The sequence below is a fragment of the Ixodes scapularis genome, unplaced genomic scaffold (genome assembly GCF_016920785.2).
Source record: "Ixodes scapularis isolate PalLabHiFi unplaced genomic scaffold, ASM1692078v2 PGA_scaffold8__174_contigs__length_109621045, whole genome shotgun sequence".
In the NCBI taxonomy this organism is placed as follows: Eukaryota; Metazoa; Arthropoda; class Arachnida; order Ixodida; family Ixodidae; genus Ixodes; species Ixodes scapularis.
The window spans coordinates 68,479,635-68,500,523 of NW_024609883.1; the positions used below are offsets into that span (position 1 = coordinate 68,479,635).

The 20,889-nt window shown below is 46.5% G+C and overlaps 1 protein-coding gene across 1 annotated transcript in view; it reads right to left on the bottom strand.

Annotated features, from left to right (window-relative positions):
- The window catches only part of LOC8040113 (maternal protein tudor), an 84,587-nt gene that overhangs the window by 16,249 nt on the left and 47,449 nt on the right, over positions 1-20,889 (bottom strand). Inside the window, exons 9-10 of the mRNA XM_029974649.4 lie at positions 3,217-3,345; positions 1,010-1,247 (exon numbers count right to left, since the gene is read on the bottom strand). Of these exons, the coding sequence (XP_029830509.3) occupies positions 1,010-1,247; positions 3,217-3,345 (367 nt within the window). The remainder of the gene's footprint in view (positions 1-1,009; positions 1,248-3,216; positions 3,346-20,889) is intronic.

Sequence of the window (20,889 nt, forward strand, 5' to 3'; positions counted from 1 at the left end):
TTTCACTTCTAAATATTCATAAAATAATCACGTACGTGGCACCATCTGGTGTCAAAAGTACTAATCAAAACACCCGAAGCCTGTAAAGTGTCGCCATCTATCAATATATTTTGGAACATTGTTTTGCGGAGGACGGCGACTCGCCGTCTTATTGCACTTCGGCCCTTTCTCCCGCGGACGGCGGATCGCCGTCTTCGGAAGCGAATGGGTTAAAGGTAAGTCCAGATATAATAAACTACTGATAAAACGACCACTTTCCGCGGAACTATCGCATTCTTATAAGTGGATTTGATTGTAATCTATTAAATAACATGCCCTCTATGAACTATGCAAAATCACTCCCTGTAAAAAAGAATGTAACGCACTGCTGGTAGGCAGCAATATAAAATTTATAATCACAATAAAGCGTTGTATTATACTTTATACCTTCAAAGTTCATCCTTGTTTTATTTCATGTGCACGACTCACCTTGTTATATTTTGTTGGGTATATACTGTTTAGTTTCCATAAAGTGAGCGATAATGATGTTTGTTATTTGTGTGTTCCTTAGATGACTTGTTTTTTCTTTTATGTTAATTATAATCTGTATTCACGTTTTTTGCATTCAGTACGCATTTTTATCCTTATATACATGGCTTTCATTGTCGCATTTCTATTATGTATGTGTGCTTCAGTTCTGCAAAAGCTTTTATCATACTGTATTACTTTGTTAGATGGAATGCACTTCCATGTTATTTTTTATGTGTGAACTGTAAGGGACCGGAGCCACGTCAGGCTTCTTTTTTTTGCATCTTGCACTGGCACTTCTTTCGGGCTCTGCCCGAAGGAAAGCAAATAAAGAAAGAAAGAAATAAAGAAAGAAAGAAAGAAAGAGAGAAAGAAAGAAAGGACCGGGCAATCACACTGGCGGCGGACGCGTTCTAGGCATATGGGCAGAACCGAACCGTCCCACTTTCGTATTCGCACGACAGAAAGCGCCGGAGGATCGAAACTTCAACGCGATACTCACTGCGATTGAACTGCGGCCGCGGGGGCGACGCCTTGGACCGTGCGGCCTCTTGTGCCCTCGCCGGCTCTTGGGGCTTTGGCGGTGCGGCGGCCGCCTCTTCCGTTTCGATGCCCTTCGCCACGTCCTGCGCGGCTTCCATTGGCGGAGGTGACAGCGCATCGAGCACGTTCACCTCCTCTTCCCCGGAGGTGTCGAAGAGGGATCCGGCAACCAATGCCACGTCGAGCTGCTCGCGCACCTGGGTCGTACACAAAACGCGACGTGTTACATTTCGTAGCTTCGTCACAACGAACGCTGCGGCCTCGCCGTATCACGAGGCACCGCCACAAGCGGGTCGGCGATTTGAAAGGAATCGGCACCGTGATCGGCGGCAGAAGCTGCGCCTTTAGCAGATGGGCTTTGGCAGTGTGCGCGTCGAAGTGTTATCGAGGGCAGAAAAAAAGGTTGTGCTGTAGGCGAAACGTCTACTGCGTCTCTAACCCGTCCCCGGCTACGATTGCTTTCTTGTCAAATGAAACCATGCTCTTACTGCCCACGAGACATCCCTGAATGTCGGTCGATCCGAACGGTACTACTAGAAGATGCAGGGCAGTTCCAACTAAGTTTCTACAAATGCGCGGATTATTTTTAGTTTCGTCGAGCATGTTTCCACCTGCATCGCTCGTGCATGGCACGAAAGCGACAACTGCCGATGCGGTCTTGCAGTGTTGCCTTCCTGCACCTTGAAAAGCGAGGATACTTTTGAGCGACTCTGGTCTCACGCTCTGAAAACATTGCAGCTTTTTTCTCTTTCGAAAATTCCACGATGCTAACGTCCTGTACAGAACGGTACCATCTGCATTACCCAGCGCTTTTGCAAAACCTGGGACCCCAACGCATCCTCCGGGAAAAAAAAAACCCCAAAAAGCTATTCTCTCCTACTTATTCTAAACCCGGGAAAGAGGAAAAATGACAGAAACTAGACCATGCTGAAAAAAAAAACAACAACAAAAAAACAGGGAGCACAAACAGCGTGCAGCAGAAGCCAAACAAGGCGTGTGGTTTGCACTGGGTTTTTCATTTTTTTCTATTTTACATATATTTTATAGGTCACTTATTTTTATTATTTTATATTTTGATATATTTCATTAACTTCATTTCTCATTCAGTTTACTTATTACTTTCATCTCAAAACCTGCCACTCTTGCCAGCATGCTTGCATTCAAAATAAGAGCATTTACTTCTCCAGACCAGATGCGCTACAGCCGGCAACACATCCAAAGTTTCCGGGGGAGCTCCTCCCACCTCTTTCCACCTCAGCAGAGCAAACTCTGGAGAGGAGGTCGCCGCTTCAGCGTTTGCTCTGCTGATGTAGAGAGAGGAGCTTCCCCTGAACTTTTGACTTTTACCAACTACGGTCACCAACCGATTTTTCGGACGCCGATAGCTAGGACTTGTTCGATATTTTGGACACAACTGCCGCGAGCGATCAGCAAGGAACACCACAGAGAAGCCACCATAATAGATTCCATGTTGGTTTGCTCGTCTGCCAAACTGACTAGCTTGGTTTGGCAGACGAACTTGCGCTCCGCATAGAACGTGGCCGAACACAAGCAGAGGCATAACCTGAAGCAAGGTACTACCGGCGGCTCTTTTTTAAGCCCGCTTAGATGTAATAAAGGCAAGTTTTTGAATCTGCTGATTTTCCTGACTACTCTACTATTCGGATGTTTTTTCTGGTCCCTGCAAAGTTCGAAAAATCGGGCGGCGATTGCATAGTCACTTAGTGGCTTCCGACCCAGGTTCAAGCTCTGCCAGGGTTAATGTTTTATACATAACCCTGACGCCCAATGCTCCCAGCGAGTTACTCGTTGACGCTCGTTCGCGACGACTCTCGTAGAAAACAACTCGTAAAACACGTTCCGTGTTGTACAGGTAGCATTGCCAAAAAGCCCCCGCTTTACAATTGCGCCGGTGTAGAGCCAAGGCTGGAGCATGAACCGCGAGCAGATTTGCGGGATGCGAGAACCGCCGACAGCCCGAGAAATGTAGATTCAAAACTTTGCCACTACAAACAAATCGGTCCTTCCTTTGAACCCTTATGGACAACTATAGTCCAGGTTCTCTCGGAGAAGTGTCGGGCACATCGTGAAAGCAGACTATCTGCTGAAACGTCATGGCACTCTGCAAACAGCCAACGATCGTTCTGCACTTCCAGACGTGCTCACCTGGAGCACCAACTCCTTGCCGAGGATCCTGGCAGACAGCAGGCCTGGGTCAACGTTAGAGCCAGAGTCCAGGCTGCACTGGAACGCCTGTCCCGGCTGCTCCGTCAGCTCCTGGGGAATCTGCTTCACCTGCACGCGGAGCATCCCACAACAGATCGGTCTACCAAATATGTCTATTTTATGAGCTTTCTGGCCATGGATATGTTCTAAAACAAATACTGCAACGGAAAAACAAAACAAAAAAACAACAGTCCTTGGAAAATTTCTTGCACTGCTTGCAAAGTAAAACTGTCTGATAGACATTTAACCCTGGACAGTGGGGACAAGAACGACAAACACGACACAGATGTCCAAAAAATTTAACTTTAACTTCATTGTGTCTGATGTTTCAAAACAAGGCTGCATGTTTGTAAATGTGTCGTCGTTTTGTGTGACGGCATGCCAACACTTTGCACCGTGACTTTCCACTTGAAGTTTCTAGATTCAATAGTGTCGTGGGTGCCAAAACAAAAGTTAATGCATGCTCCGCAGGTCATCAACGACGAAGATTAGTTCCAAGTGGAATATTTATCAAAAGTACAAAAACCATAGCATGTCCCATTTAACACAGTGCTCACCATATTCATCCAGAACATGCGAACCGGGGGGGGGGGGGGGGGGGGGTATTTGTGGCGGCCTATATCTTTGGGCACCACAGACCAGGGCTGCCAACTTAAAGGAAATTTCCTAGATTAAGGTAATATTCTGGTCTATGTGGTAATAAGGGAACTCTTGCTAGCTTAAGGGAAATTCTGGGTACCGTATGTATCTAAAATGTTATAGGTCAATCATGATTTTATTTCGAGAAAACATAAAATTTTAGTGGCTTTGGCTAGATTCAGGCTATCCCCTCCAGCCGTTTGCCGGCTTGTTGCACGCCCACCTGGAAACACTGAGGAGCACTCGAACAACATTTTTTCGGCAAAATCAATTTTCATCCGTTTTCATTACCACCATGAAAGCTATGGGGCAAGGGATCAGCCAAGTGGAACTTTCTGAGAGCGCTGCTGTGCCTTCTCGAAAAAGAAATACTGCTATGTCTGGAGATACAGACTTACCACGAATAATCATATTTTGTGAAGTGATGTGCACGAAATGGTATAGTTATTCTGTCATGTTCCCTGTGTTTGAGTTTGAGAACGCTCGCTTGTGTTACACCTTTTGTTTTGGACTGACCATTAGAAAAGTGCTATTGATGAAGCTATTAAGCAGTACCTTGTTCCGATGAAATGCATAACATCTAAACTGAAGATAAGGTTTCATTCGTCAGTTTCAATCTCCGAATTCCCCTCGTCAGATTTTCTTTGGCTGCAGTTTTAGCTCGACAAGCTCATTTTTGCAAGAAGTATGCGAGGCATACAGCTACATAATACATCTCTCATCGTAAAAATGGAAGTGATGCAAGAAAAAAAAAAACAATGAATATTTAGTATTATGTCGTTATTTGGGCAAGCGAGAAACATTTTGGCAGAAATAGAGAATTTCGGGCACTCGCTAGGGAAATTCTGACTTTCCGTGTTGGCAGCCCCGCCGCAGACCCTGGCAACGCCACTACCGACGGCGCCTTCTCATGGAAGCGCCATCCTGGCAGCAGCTAAAGAACTGTACTCGTGACGTAGCACTGTGTGCAAGTTCCAGCAGGGGAGGCTCATGACCGAGGTGGCTGCTGGACCGAGGACAACACAGCAATTTTGCTTACAAGAAGGTCTTGGTTCTTCGCCTCATTTAGTACAAACAGCAAATGCTTACTGTTTCAATCATCCCGTCGCTGACTGTTTCCAGCCACCTATGCAGCTTCCTGTGAGGTATAGATTGCCCCAACCGGCAATATACCTGCTTCGTCTACGGTCAAGCGAGTGGCCTGCCCTCCTCGGGCTGTCCCATTGAGCGCTACGTCATAGACAGAATTCCCTGTTTTCGAGGCTTGTTTCTCGTGAATCGCAGAGGGTGTTTTCCGGAGTTCATTCTTAGCAGAAAATTCGGGGCTTATTGGAATTTACAATCAGTAGATCGCCAATTCTCTGTCATTCAGAGTTTACGTTTACAGCAGTTCCCATTCTTAAGTATTCCAGAAAAAATAAAGTGTGGACACAAACATGCCCCAAATTCATCAGAACTTGCCTCTATCGAACAATATTTCTGCAGCTACATTTGGCATTGGTGCCATTGCCATTAGCAATACCAACTATCCCACGACAAGTATAGCAAAGAAGTGTCACCTCAATAACTGTGGATACTTTAAAATAACTAAACTTCTTGACGCGGTCACTAGGACGCATGGAAGCTTCAGCTACACTCTGCGTCGATTGAAATGTAGGGGTCCTAGCTTTCACCCTTATAAAAACACTACCCTTCCTTCCTCTAAGAAGCACAAATAGTATGGATCGAAGTTGAAACCTCAACAATAGCTTTTGTCGTGACCCAGTCGGTGGCATGACCCGTTTTCCTAATTGAACCTTGACGAGCTAAAAGGTAAACCTCCTTTTGTCAGTCTAAGATTTCATAGGAAACTGAAGTGGCCTTTCTCAACACAACCGACCCTGTGCTCTAATAAAATTCATTATTTGCTTTTTATTTTGCTGTCGTGACCTTGAAATTTGAAGTTTTTAGGATAAATCCGAGTTGCCAAAAATTTTACCAGTGAGAGTTTTTCAAATTCCTGCTGATTTATACAAAAACGCGGAACCTTAGTCATGAAGCAGTTCCTTCGCTCACGCCAGGATAGCGCTCCCTCGGGATGAGACTTTTTTTCGCATGTTACGGGTAAGTGTGGTGAAACACCCAAGTATGCCTTTAGCAGTGATGTGACTGGCTTAAGCCATTTTGGAGTACCTTTTGGAGCAGCCAAAACAGTGTTTTGGAGCAGCAAAAGTGGCTTTTGGAGCAGCCAAGACAGTGTTTTGGAACAGCAAAGGTTGCTTTTGGAGCAGATATTCTTACAAAAATAAAAATATTTGTTTTTAGTGCTGTACATACGAAGGGCACTTTGTGATGTGTTCTGTTCTGATGTGGCATGATGTGACGGAACTCGCTGCTTGTGTTTTTACTGCTGAGACATCCCACAAGTGTACAGTGCTGTAGGCATTGCCCAGCCATTCCGGAAAACCGCTTACCACCGTTTGACTGGTTGCCGACGAGCTAGATTTTAGTCAAAAGTAAGCAAACGTAAAACTATGGATTGCAAGCGTCCCGGCTGGTGCTTCTGTCGTGATATCATGTTCACATGCACGTGAGGCCAACTTCGGCAGGCTTGCAGTTGCGCGTGCTTCGTCGCGCAAGCTGAGACAACGGCTGTTCAACCGAAACCATGAAACTCCATTTCGTCGCCAGCTGATCTCCAAAATTGTATGCAAAATGTAACTGTCGAGCATATGACAATAAAGAGTCCAGCGGCGTGTGCTTGCCAGGCCGGCAAACAAAGTACACACTAAAGATACAAAAAAAGAGAAAAAAGTACCTAAGCGTATCGATGCAAGACAACGCAAGCCAGGGTCGAAAAGTTCTTGGAGCGCTTTGTGCAACGACTGAACTCGAGACAAAGAAGCGCGCTGTGAGGGTTCAGCGTCCAGACCATTGACTTCTTTGCTTTAGCTAACTTCTTTTTATCAACCTTCTTTCGCGGCAAATTATTTTATGTACCTGGGTCCCTCTAGAAAGGAAGCCTACCAATCGAAACCTAGTTAATCGATACTTCGACACAGCAGTCTGAGTTAAAGAAAGATTTTTGTAGTAACGTATGATTTAAACAAGAACAGGAATGTTGATGAACATGCAACGGTACTTAGTTTCAGTTTAGAAAGAGACATATCTGCAGTGACGTGGGGAGGGCAACACCCAACGTCGCGCGACCACGGTGACTGGCAGGCAGGGACCAAAAATAGTTTTCCCACGGCCGTTGCTTTCAGGAGAGAGTGCTTCAGCTCACAAGTAACTCCCGCCGCGCAAAAACGTGGTTTCGTCTCACAGCATTGCAGCACGGCTGGTACCTGGCATGCTAGCGTCGGAGCGTCTGCACACACCCGCGTCTATCATAAAAAAAAATTAAAAAAAAAAAAGCGCGAGACGAGATTTACGAGACGAGAGCGAGAAACGCAAGACGGCGAGAAAACCATGCAAGACCGGATGGACGATTAATGCAGGGTACTTAGTGTCGGGCTCAATAGACTACTTCCATAAATCCCTGCATGCAACATGGCGCGCGTTGCACTCTAGGAACTAGTTGGCCAGGGAGTAGAGTGGCATATTTTCGGTTTCGATCGACACGTCGACAAGAGATTATACGCAGAGCGTGGACCATAAGCGGCCGTTATCTCATGTTTTCTGGTCCCGAGGGCGTCATTTGTGATCTCTAAACTAACCTAAATGGCCAGACCTCGAATCTTTAGCACATGCCCGGCCGAGACGTATAGCTTGTCTTAACGCATGTTTGCTGTATTTTTGTACTTGAGCCTTTCTGTTAGCGTTTCGAAGTATGTGGACAAGGCAGTGCTGGGAATCTTGACGCTGCGAAGCTCGGGGATCTTGTTTCTGTACGAATCAACAAGCTGTAGCAACCAATAAGTATGCATACATCGAGCTCGCGCCTTTACATTAGTGTTGTTGATCAGGAACTGTGTTTGTTTCGTGCGCCCATAGACGAAATACAACTTTTTGCAATTACTGTTTTTCTTAATACGCCTGAGCACGTGAGGTAAAACTCGGAAACGCCATTGAAAAGCTCCATTTGAACACACTTCTCGTTTCTTATCTGTACTGCCCCTTAGCACTGCACGAAGTGAAGTCCCAACCCGCTTGCATTCCACGAATATTCAACATCGTGTGTGCGCATGAAGTTATCCTGCAATCATATAGGCACATTCACACATACAAATCGTTTTAAGAAAACAACTCGAGCACTTGTGTGAAGAATGTCGCACCGATCGCCGGAAGTGCGCCGGACGGGCATGAACCCCTATGCGGTGCGCAAACGAAATTATTCAAAGCGCATTTGACGGTTGCTAATGGCCATAATATGTGTTATGTGTTTGCTTTCTTCCTGACTGAGTATGCCGCGATAAGTTCAGACACACCGTTCAGGCATAGATCTTGGGCGTCAGTAAAAGCTCGCCCACAAAGGCTTATCGAGGAGTAGGGGACGCTTGTTAGTGCATCCGTCGTAGCTAGCCGATCTCAGCGTTTGCGAAAGCTTGATTTCTCAGCATAAATTTTGAGTGTGAGATATGTGATGTCACGAGGAAGACATCATAGTAACTTTTGTGCAGTAGGGAAGTCAGATTTATAGCGTTTCCTTAAAAGTTCATGCGCCAACGCTGGGCTTAAAGACCGACCAACGAAATTATTTTCCGCAAGGTAGGAAAATGCCCGTCGCGCCCTCCTCTTTTCACCCTCTCCCAAAAATCACGTGACGGCAGGGGCTCGTTGTGTGTCGGCTTTTTCTGAAGGGATAATCCTCAAAAACCGCGAAATGAGCGGCTAGCTGCGAGCGCCACAACGACCTTGAGACGTCCAGGTGTCTTCCCTCGTTGACGCGGGCACGCTCATTCCGCGAGATTGAGGAAGCCAGCGCGACCGAACGCTTTTTCCCATGAGCTGCAGGTCCGAGGCCGCTCGGTCGCTGAAGATAGAGGGTCTTGGTATGCTGGGTTCGTTCCAGCAGCCGCTCTCTGGCATCGCGCGGCTGCTGGAACCATTCCCGTCTCTGCACAAGGATTGGCTTGCGCAATAAAGGGTTCATGTCGTCGATAATACATTTATTTCCGAAACTTATCAATCAAGTGGCTTTTTTTAATCTTTTCATTACTGTTTGAAACACATCTCCTCTCATAGGTTGTTCACCCCATTTTGGACTCTTTTGCGTATTTATTCGTCCTTACCTCTGCTTGATGACTGTTTTATAACTTGATAAAGAGCTTTAAATATTGGCGCGGGCTTGCGCGATCAACGCTGTCCCGGATTTATTCAAAATTGGAAAGATTGGCGTCAGGAGGGGTTGAAGAAGCAAACCGTAATTCTTGCTTCTAATGAAGATGGCACAATTGTAAGATCGGTCTATGCTTCACTTGCCTCCACAGCGCACCATCGTTTGCACTATCGCAACTTCTCAGTAACATAGCTGTATACCACGTTTTACTGATGGTTACTATAGATGTGGTCCCACAGGCTTTCCCGTTATCTGCGCGTCGACTTTTTAACAACCGGCGACTCTTCTGAGTGAGAATAAATATTATCCCCTTCCCAGAACATCCACACCTTTCTCTCCCCCCCCCCCCCCTCACCTCCCTTTCCCGAGTTTAGGAAATATCAGGCCACTCTAGGAAGCAGCCTGCAGACTGCGCTTTTCGGCTACTCATTCTCAACATATTCGAACGTGGAAGCAAACCCATTGCATGAACGACGCCTAGTTTATTTGCAACCTAAATAATGTGACTCTACTGTTGGGGCCCAATCAATTTCATCATCAATCATTATTTCTACGACTTCATGGTGAAAGTATGTTCGTCGTGATGCCACAAAGCTGGTCGATTCAAAGGGAGAAATAGGTCCTTGTATTTATTTTGCGGAAATTCTGGCTCCTGTGACGCTCTAGTGCGTAAGGTCAACGCACCGGAGGCAGTGCGTAAAGCGCGAGACACATGCGCGTCAAAACTGTCCGATCCGGCGTGCGAACTGTCGGGAAGATGGCTGCTCCGAATCGCCGCACAGGACGGTTCGCGACACATGGTTTCCGACGCGTCGTTGCGTCGCTCCGTTCAGCTCCGCCCAGTTTCGGATGTCCCTCTACCAAATGGATGGATGGATACTAATGGCTATATTTATAACGGGCGGTAACTCGCGCCACCTAGCCTAGAAAACTAAAATACTCCCGTCGTCCTTCTTCGTTTTTTTTACTTTAAAACAAACGTAATATTTTCATTACATTCTATCAAAGTGTGCGTGTGTGAAGATTTTCCGTGAGGCTATTTTTCTGCTCAACATCACTTAATCGCGAAGGACCGCAGCGGACCTTAGAGCCATCCCAGCGAAACCAGCACTGCGTACAAATCACGTGACTATGTACCGCGCGCATTGCTGCGTCTCTTCCGAAGCTCACATGACACTCACATGACATTGGAATGGCTCGTAGCGTCCGCTGCTGTCCATCCTGAGGTGAAACGGAGTATATACGGGTTTTGACGGGCTCGATAGGTCCCAGAAGGCCGGCTTGCTTTGGCGCGCAAAATCAGCAGCTCGTTTTGTGCGCGCGGGAAAACTCGATCGCGTCCGTTTCCTTCACAACCACGACTCGCTTCGCGTGACGCACCGCGCACCGCCACATCCGCTTCCCCGAACCACGTAGCGCCTCCTCGCCCGATCAGTCCGAAAGCCACTTGACAACATGACCTTCGCCATCCGTGCTCATTGGCTGTGGCCACTGCGGCCTTCCGAATATCGGACCGTGCGTGCGGCGATATCTAGCAAGTTGGTCGCATGCCGTCGCCGGACGGAGCCCCCGTCCGACGCTCCGATGCGACGAAAACCCTCGCCCTCGGACGTCGTTCCGGCGGGTCGCACGTCGGATCGGATGGTTTTTTCGCGCATGTGTCTCGCGCTTAATACTTTAAAACTGTCGTTGACGATGAAATATTTGTGGGAAGTGCGTAAAATTGTTTACACCACAAAAGCTTACCTAAACACAACAAAATATCGCAATGGCAAAAAAAAAAAATAATAAGCTTGCGAAAACCGTTGCTTCCCCCCCCCCCCTCTCTCTCTCTCACTTTTTTCGCGTCACTACAAAAATATAGCGGCCGAGAAACGAAATTCTATCAAAACCTCGCTTCTTGGAGGAAGGACACCAGGCTATATGGTAGTGAATCTGCCAGGGAGTTTGTAGAAATAATGGGCGACCATTGAATCTAGCCTTTTGCACGAATCATGCCCGGGATATTTTCATTTTCCTTCCACGCGATTAGAACGCAAGACGCTAGGGGAATTTATGTGCACTAACATGCTGCTTCTAAAAGAAAGTACCAGATTTCTAGTGCATGTCAATCTACATGTAAATAGTTTAATCAGTGTGCACAAACATTCGCGGCCTGGGGGATGACATGGAAGCATGGCGGAAAGCAGCTTGCTGGAAATAGAAGTCTCTTTTGCATTGCACTGGTGTGAAAAATTATTACGTATTTTTGTTTTATTTACGTGTGAAAATAAAAACAGCGTTTAGAAACCGAACACTGTGCGTTTTGAGGTGCGCCGAAAGGACATAAAAAACCGGGACAACCTGAACAATACGAGGCGCCTTGCGTCACTCAGCTTTTCCTGATTTCTTGTTTTTCCAGAGCCTTTCAAAAGGAGATGAAAAATTATGAACTGATTGACCCGACTTGCCAAATTAGAGCAGTTCATTTTCATTAGGACAGGCTCTCTTAGAGCGTCTACCATAGTTCAGCTTGTACTGGTCCGTTTTTATTTTCGGTTCCTTTCAAAAAGTGAGCTCTAAGCCACTCGACAAACCTACAACATTCAATATTTACGGAAGCGGAGAAGTGGTTGGGAGGGTCAAGCGGGCAAGGGTTGCACGCCCTTCGAACCACCGTCCGGAAGCTTTGCTTAGTGGCTGGGCTTTGCGAGCAGAATGCGAGCTTGCTCGAGTAACTTGGATCCGTTCAGAAGATAATCCCCTCTAAACGACAATCTCCGCCGCCTGGGAAGAACGATGGGCGAACGAGACGCCTCTGGGTTTTGCGTCACGCCTGCTTTTCAAGGGTCAGACTTAATGGTTCCCGACACCAGCACGATTGACGGCTCCGCCCGCGTCTTTGATTGTCCATTGATACGGAGAAGAAGGAGAAGAGCGCGACGGCCCGCGGCCGTAGTGCGTTCTGGCTCGCGCTCTGGCGGCAATCAGATTAAAAACCTACCGCTGAAAACCACCCCATGTACATAGTCGAAAACATTATAAGCATCAACTGGGAATGAACATAGACGTATAATGATCCGATACAAAGTTTAGCTTGATTCCTAAACGAATAATGCCATAGACAAGTACGCCTTCACATCGAATTGTTAGACAGAATTGAAAACAAGATTTTGTGTTTCTGGAAAAAATTTCGGCCCCCTTCTATCCGGTCCGCTTTTCTATAGGCCTCAAATAACGTGGGCAAATCATTCATTTTGTTGCACTTCCACTTCTCCACTTCCGCAGATTATGATTGTGGTAGTTTAGTCCAGTGGCTTAGAGCTCACGTTTTGAAAGGAACCGAAAATAAAAACGGATCAGTACGAGCTGGACTATGCAAGACGCTTGAAGACAGCCTGTTGCAATGAAAATGAACTGACTGCTCTAATGTGGTAAGTCGGGTCACTCGGCTCATAATTTTTCATCCCCTTTTGAAAGGCTCCGAACAAACAAGGAAGCAGGACACGCTCTGGTTGTCCCAGTTTTTCATGTCCTTTCGGCGCTCCTCAAAACGCACATGGTTCGGTTTCTAAACGCTGTTTTTATTTTGGCACGGAAATAAGACAAAGATACGTAATAATTCTTCACTCCAGTGCAATGCAATAGAGACTTCTATTTTTAGCAAGCTGCTTTCCGCCATGCTTCCATGTCATCCTCCAGGCCGCGAATGTTAGTGCACAGTGATTAAACTATTTACATCTAAACTGACATGCACTATAAATGTGGTAATTTCTTTTAGAAGCAGCATGTTAGTGCACATGAATTCTCCCAGCGTCTTGCCTTCTAATCGCGTGGAAGGAAAATGGAAATATCCCGGGCATGATTTGTGCAGAAGGCTAGGTTCAATGGTCGCCTATTATTTCTACAAACTTCCTGGCAGATTCACTACCATATAGCCTGGTCTCCTTCCTCCAAGAAGCGAGGTTTTGATAGAATTTCGCTGCTCGGCCGCTATTTTTTTGTAGTGGCGCGAAAAAAAGAGAGTTAGAGAGAGAGAGGAAAACAACGATTTTCGCAAGCTGATTTTTTTTTTTTTGCCATTGCGGTATTTTGCTGTCTTTAGGTATGCTTTTGTGGTGTAAACGATTTTACGCACTTCCTACAAATACAATCGTCAACGACAGTTTTAAAGTATTACGCACTGCCTCGGGTGCATTGACCTTACGCACTAGAGCGTCACAGGAGCGAGAATTTGCGCAAAATAAATACGAGGACCTATTTCTCCCTTTGAATCGACCACTTTTGTGGCATCACGACGAACATACTTTCACCATGAAATCGTAACAAATAATGATTGATGATGAAATTGATTGGGCCCCAACAGTAGAGCCAGATTATTTAAGTTGCAAATAAACTGGGCGTCCTTCATGCGATGTGTTTCCTTCCACGTTCGAATGTGTTGAGAATGAGTAGCCGAAAATCGGAGTCTGCAAGCTGCTTCCTGGAGTGGCCTGATATCTCCCCAACTCGGGAAAGCAAGAGGGGGGGAGAGAAAGGGGTGGATTTTGTGGGAAGGTGATAATATTTATTCTCACTCAGGAGAGTCGCCGGTCGTTAAAATGTTGACGTGCAGATAACGGGAAAGCCTGTGGGGCCACATCTAAAGTAACCACGAGTAAAATGTGGTATACAGCTATGTTACTGAGAAGTTGCGATAGTGTAAACGATGGGGCGTTGTGGAGGCAAGTGAAGCAAAGACTTATCTTACGATTGTGCCCTCTTCATTAGAAGCAAGAATTTCGGTTTGCTTCTTCAACCCCTCCTGACGCCAATCTTTCCAATTTTGGATAAATCCGGGACAGCGTTGACCGTGCAAGCCCGCGCCAATATTTAAAGCTCTTTATCAAGTTATAACACAGTCATCAAGCAGAGGTAAGGACGAATAAATACGCAAAAGAGTCCAAAATGGGATGAACAACCTATGAGAGGAGATGTGTTTCAAACAGTAATGAAGAGACTAGGGAAAGCCACTTGATTTATCAGTTTCAAAAATAAATGTATTATCGACAGCCTGAACCCTCTATTGCCCAAGCCAATCATTCTGCAGAGACAGGAATGGTTCCAGCAGCCGCGCGATGCCGGAAAGCGGCTGCTGGAACGAACCCAGCATTTCACGACCCCTCGATCTCCACCGACCGAGCGGCCTCGGACCTGCAGCTCATGGGAAAAAGCGTTCTGCCGCGCTGGCTTCCTCAATCTCGCGGAATGAGCGTGCCCGCGTCAGCGAGGGAAGACACCTGGACGTCTCAAGGTCGTTGTGGCGCTCGCAGCTAGCTGCTCATTTCGCAGTTTTTGAGGATTATCCCTACAGAAAAAGCCGACACAAAAGAAGCCCCTGCCGTCACGTGATTTTTGGGAGAGGGCGAAAAGAGGAGGGCGCGAGGTGCATTTTCCTACCTTGCGGAAAATGATTTCGTTGGTCGGTCTTTAACTTTGATACTGCTGGGAGGATGCGGCTTGCTTTTGCCCAATGAAGTAACAAGAAGCGGGCATTTGACGAACAAAATACGTGTAGGGCTCAAGGTGACCGAATTTCAGTTGTAGTTTACTGGTACTAGACGGTTTTACTGACATTGAGTTCGAAGATGCACTCGTGGGGTGAGGTGACTATGCCACGCCTTACTACGTTTGCATACGCACGCACAATATCCGGTGTTTCAGGAACCAAGGAAAGTACCTCGGTCTTCGTTTTGTATCGCTCGAGAATGAGTGTATTGTACATTCGTAAAAAGTCAGATAATCGAAAACGCAAGCAGCGAGTTCGGTCGCGGCGTGATAGCATGCGATGAAGCTGCTCAGTCGAAACCGAAACTGAGTGGCCAACTAGTTCCCAGAGAGCACTGCGTGGTATTTCGCCGCGTTGGGGCGCGTCGGTTTTGGAAGAAGTCTATTGCACATGCTCAATTACAGTACTCAGTTTAGTTTCGGTTTTGAAAGGCGACCGAAATTGGTTTTTTGGCGCAGGCTTGGCGCATATTACCCCTATTATGGCAAAATGTAGCAGGATTAGCCCCTTGGCACAGTTTGGCGCAACAATCACATCACTGCTTTAGTTTTATTTGCTACAGATAGTTGTCTCCGAGTAAAGAAGCATTGAAAGAACTAAGTGTGACTTTCTCAGCGATGTGATTGGTCTAAGCCATTTTGGAGCACCTTTCGGAGCAGCCAAAACAGTGTTTTGGAGCAGCAAATGTACTTTTTGGTGCAGACATTCTCAGAAAAATAAAAATATTTGTTTTAAGTGCTGTACAAATGAAGGGCACTTTGCATTGTGTTGTGTTCTGATGTTGACCTGTTGTGACGGAACTTGCTGCTTGTGTTTTTACTGCTGAGACATCCCACAAGTGTACAGTGCTGTAAGCATTGCCGAGCGATTCCGAAAAAAACAAACAAAAAAAAACTGCTTGCTACCGTTTTACTGGTTTCTGACGTGCCAGGTTTTTGTCAAAAGTAAGCAAACGTAAAACAATGGATTGCAAGCATCTCAAACTGGTGCCTCTGTCGTGCAATCATGTTCGCATGCACGTCAGGGCAACTTTGGCAGGTTTGCAGTTGCGTGTGCTTCGTCATGCGAGCAAAGACAACGGCTGTTTGATCGAAACCGAAAAGATGCCATTACGCCCCTCGCCAACTGATTCCTAAAATTGTATAAAAAAATGTAACTGTTGAGCATAAAACAAAAAACAGCCCAGCAGCGCGTGCTTGCCAGGCCGGCAAACAAAATTTAAGCAAACCATTCAAAAAAAGGAAAAAAAAGTACCTGAGCGCATCAATGCAAGACATTGCGAGCCAGGGTCAAAAAGTTCTTGGAGCACTTTGTGCAACGACTGAACTCAAGACAAACAAGCGTGCTTTGCGGGCTCAGCGTGCAGACATTGCCTTCTTTGCTTTAGCTGACTTCTCTTCACCAACTTTCTTTCACGGCAGAATTTTCACGTACTGGGGTCCCTCTCGAAAGAAAACCCACTGAGATAATCCTAGGCAATCAATACTTCGACACGTCAGTCTTTGAGTTAAAGAGGGTTTCTTCTAGTAACGTATGATTTAAACAATCACAGGAATGTTGATGAACATGTGGCGATACTTAGATAATTTTAGGAAGCTCCATATCTACAGCGACGTGAAGACGGCAACAGCCGACGTCGCGCAACCAGTGAGTGGAAGGCAGGGACCAAATATAGTTTTCCCACGGCCGTTGCTTTCAGGAGCAAGTGCTTCAGCTCACAAAGTAACTCCCACCGCGCAAAAACATGGTTTCATTTCACAGCATGACGGCATGGCTGGTACCTGGCATGCTAGCATCCGCACACACCCGCGTCTATCGTAAAAAAAAAAAAAAAAAAAAAAAATAGATGCGAGACGAGATTTACGAGAAGATGAAAGCACGAAACGCGAGACGGCAGGAAAATCATGCATGACCGGAGGGACAATTGATCCAGGAAACTTTGTGCCAAACGGTTGCTTGTGCCACGTAACGCACGCATGCTCAATTACAATACTCAGTTTAGTTCCGGTTCTGAAAGGAGACCGAAATTGGTTTTTTGGCGCAGGCTTGGCACAGATTACCCATATTTGGCAAAATGTAGCAGGATGTAGCAGGGTTGGCCCCTGGGCGCAGTTTGGCATAATTGGCGCAGCAATCATATCACTGCTTTCTAGCTGGGCCAAACGATACGCAGAACTACAGGCGTGTACAAGAGGGAGGTACCTACATGAAAAGAAAACTTCTGGTGGCCTCGGAGAGCAGTCAATGTTTCGCTGAGAGTGACTTCAGAGTGAGAAGCCAAGCCGATTAGCGGGACACTGGCAGCTGCTTCTAGCCTCACTGCTCAATATCTTGGTGAAATGCAATATTCGCAACACCAGCCAAGTGGACGGCACTGACCGTCCAAATGTGAATTTGTCCAGCATAAAGCAGTCTCACAATGTTCCAATATACTAGTAAAATCAGGGGTGGAACTTATGAAATGTACTTGGGAGCAGCCACGAGAGCAGCTGAAACAGCTGTTTTGGAGCAGGTTGGGAGCAGCTAAAACTACATTCTGGAGCAGGCTAGGAACTGCTCAGATCAGCTTTCAGTGCACTTCAGCTTGTGTCTTAGACAAGCACAGGAGCAATTTCAATTGTGCTTAGCAGCACAGATGAACATAAATGGTTAGGGACCTAGGTAGATAACAGTGTAAAAGATGCGAAAACTTGAAACTTTGTGAGCCTTAATGAGAACCAAAAAGCAAGTACCATATATTTCTGAAGATAGCGTCCTTGATAATTTCTGAGTTGCTTTCAGCTGCTCAAAATGCAAACCAGCACTGCTTATCGCACAGCCCACACGTGCTCGACATAGTAATTATATGTGCAAACTATGTGATGTGCGTAAGCAACAGACGTGCAGTTGCGCAGATAAACAGGGCAACAAATTTCGAGTTTATACTATTGTGCAACTCAATATCGAAGCAGCAGACTATGATTAACGGAGTTATCGTCTTCAAAGCGATAAGCAGGAGCAAGGTTAAAGTACGCCGAGCAGATCCACCGCTCGCACGAGAGCTGCTGGCTGGCAAGGTTTCGGATCAGACCGCGTTTTAGTTCTATAAAATCATGATTTATCTTACGGGAAGGCAGTTTCAACTTCTAAAGATGAAATATTAAAAGGAATCTTTTGCTCATTCGTTTTAAACTGTCTGACGTCCGGATCTCGGGCTGCAGAGCCTCAGGCAATCTGACGCGTAACGACTCGACCTCACCTCGGCAGATTTGCTTAGCTGCTTACGGTTAAAGAATAACAATCCAGTCGCAGGTAGTGTAGCGCTTGGAATCCGACCCCCGAGTTTTTTCGCCACTTCCAACTCAGGATTCTAATAAAGTTTTAACAAAACCAGCTGCGCCGACAGTGGAGCCTAAAGGAATCCGTATGGCCGCATTCGTCCAAGCCCTCTCAATAACAGTTTGCTTTATTGAATACACTAAATATTCCTGAAACCTTGGACAAATATTGTAACTTGGCTAATCATATCACAGCCAAACCCAAGTACTGTAAACAACTTATTTTTCGCGGGCTCAATATTTCGTGATTTGGGTCAAAGATTAAGTTTTTTAATAATTCGCGGGTTCTAATTTTCGCGAAGGCCGTGGGATCTCAATATAGATTCCAATGTGTTTACATTTTAATGGAATTAATCGTGGGACCCATTTTTCGCGACTTGTAAGCGATTTGCGAAATTCGCAAAAATTGGGTCCTCGTGAAAATTAAGTTGTTTACAATACAGTATAGACCACTTACAACATAACCACTTATAGTGCGGGACCGGGTATAACGCGGCTTTTTTAAACCACCGGTTCGCCTCCCATAGAACTGCACGTAATTACATACCGCTTAAAATGCAGGCGCGCGAAGGGAAATACCGGTTATAGTGCGGTTTCTGAAGCAGCGCGCCGACTGGGCAGACCGACCAAGGAAGCGAGCACGCTTCCCTGTGTGACACCAGATAACGGCGCGACAGCGCTAGCCGCAAGCGGCACTCGCGGGCACAAGGGTGGCAAGGAGGTTGCTCGAAGAAGCGGGAAGAAGCAAAGGGAGAGGCTTCAGTTGCCATAGCAACGGAGGGACGCATGCACGTGTCGTTCACGGCGCAAGGCGTTGGTGAGCCCAACCAGCCGTTCGCTCGCGTTGCATGCCGGTCGCGGGCCGGCCAGGCTGGCTTCATCTATCCGCAAACATGGCGTCGGTGGTGATCGTCGACGTCGACGGCGTAGTGGAATCTCATCGTTCCGCGTAAAAGCGCTATCCTTGACTGTGAATTTTCGTTGTGTGTCGCTATGATAACCCAGCACGTATTAAAAGGGAAGATCGACCAACTCGTGCAGCAATGTCGTGGCGGCACTCTCAAGACAGCAGAAACGCTCAAGTCGTCGTGTTTGTTTACTTCGACTACAGTAGTGCTTTCTAAGCATTTGCGTTTGCGAACATCGCCCGGATTTCTTATTTGGAGCATTTCATGCCTATTTTGGAGCATTTCATGCGCGTACCATATAAAGGATGCGAATTTTCACGCGTTTTCATCACCGGAGAATAGTGATTAGGGTTAGCAATCCTGAATGCTCGCAACATCCGTCCGCAACCCGCGACGCCGTTAAAAGGCTGCGCGAGGAAAAAGTCGCTCATTTCTTTCAAGATGTGCGACACACTTGAGAGAGAAGTGTACTAGTCTGGTGAAATAAAGACTTTCCTCAAACTAAGCTTTATTTTTCATCTAATATAAAATAAATTGTTTTACAAAGGTAAGTTGTCTCATGGCATGTATTTTGGACTGAAAAATTGATGTTTTGGTTATAGCACAGTACCGCTTATAGTGCGGATTTTCGCGACTCCCGCGACATACGTTATATGCGGTCTACACTGTATATTGGTAACGGTTAATTCAGGCTATCCTTGTATCAAACTATTTCTAAACAGACTAGCAGCTGCAATGAAAATGCATAGCAAAGTACGCGGTTACATTGACCGAAAACTGGATTCTCTCAATAGATCGAACTGCCAAGAGCGCCATTTTGCTCTGCAAGCTGGCTTTTTTTACTTCCGGGCGGCCGCGTCGACCGCCCGGAGGAAAACAAGAAATTGCGGTGGTTTAGCTCGGCTATGCCAGGATATACGTAGCACGAGCTTATGCGCACAAAATGATAGGCGCTATCAAGCGGCTCCGGTGCAGCGTCAGGCTTGGCTACTGCGCAACAGAGGCGGACAGCTGGGCACGCGGCGGCGCCAGTGCGTCTGCCGTGGCTATGACATCACCCCTCTAGAATGTGCAGACCGGCGAGGCGCGCGCGGCGGCGGCAGAGAGCGTGGCGGCGGCATCTCCGGCGCGCCAGCTGTGCGCCGTGAGACGTCACTGCTCGTCGCGCTTGTGCAGCACGGCTCTTTGGGAGCCATGCGAAACTGCTCAACCTCGGCCAGTGTAGCTAACGCTACAAAATTCTTTTTCGCGGAGAGATCGGGGAGAGGGTGAGCCGGTGGGCCTTCAAAAACGAAGAAGCGGCCACTGAACAGCCGCATGGCGCATCTTTCATGACCTACAGACGCTCCTGTGAGAGTACACAACTTTTCTAAATGTGGCGTCCATATTTGTTGTCAAATTCATTAGAACTTTTATATTAAATTACCCTTTATATTGAACTGGTAGACGGGTTTTTGAGAGTTCGAGATAAATTGGTTTGACTGAACCAGCTTAATTAATACTGGTATTTCAGCGAAATATCCAGGTATCGGGTATCTGTATCACACATAAATTCGGTTCTGTATCTTGCGTCAGTATCAGAAACACAATTTTTGAGGGAATCGGGTATCGGTATCAAAGACACTTTTTTTAAGTATAATGCCCAGCTCTGATTAACACAGCACTTTGTTGATAACCAGTCTGGAACCTGACAGCTATGCTCCGTTTAACCTCACAATAGCCTGTCACGTGACCTTCAGTTGGCCTGCAGCTGCAAGTGGGATGCATAGTCAAATCATACGCTCACAGCGCTGGATTAGTTCCGATGGCTTGTGTATTTATGTGTGTGTGTGTGTGCCCGTGAGTGTGTGTGTGTTTGTGTATGTATGTGTGTGTGTATCTATACATACATACAAACATATATATACATACTGTCGAGACCGGTTATAACGAAGTGCAAAAGGGAATGAGAAATCGTGATTG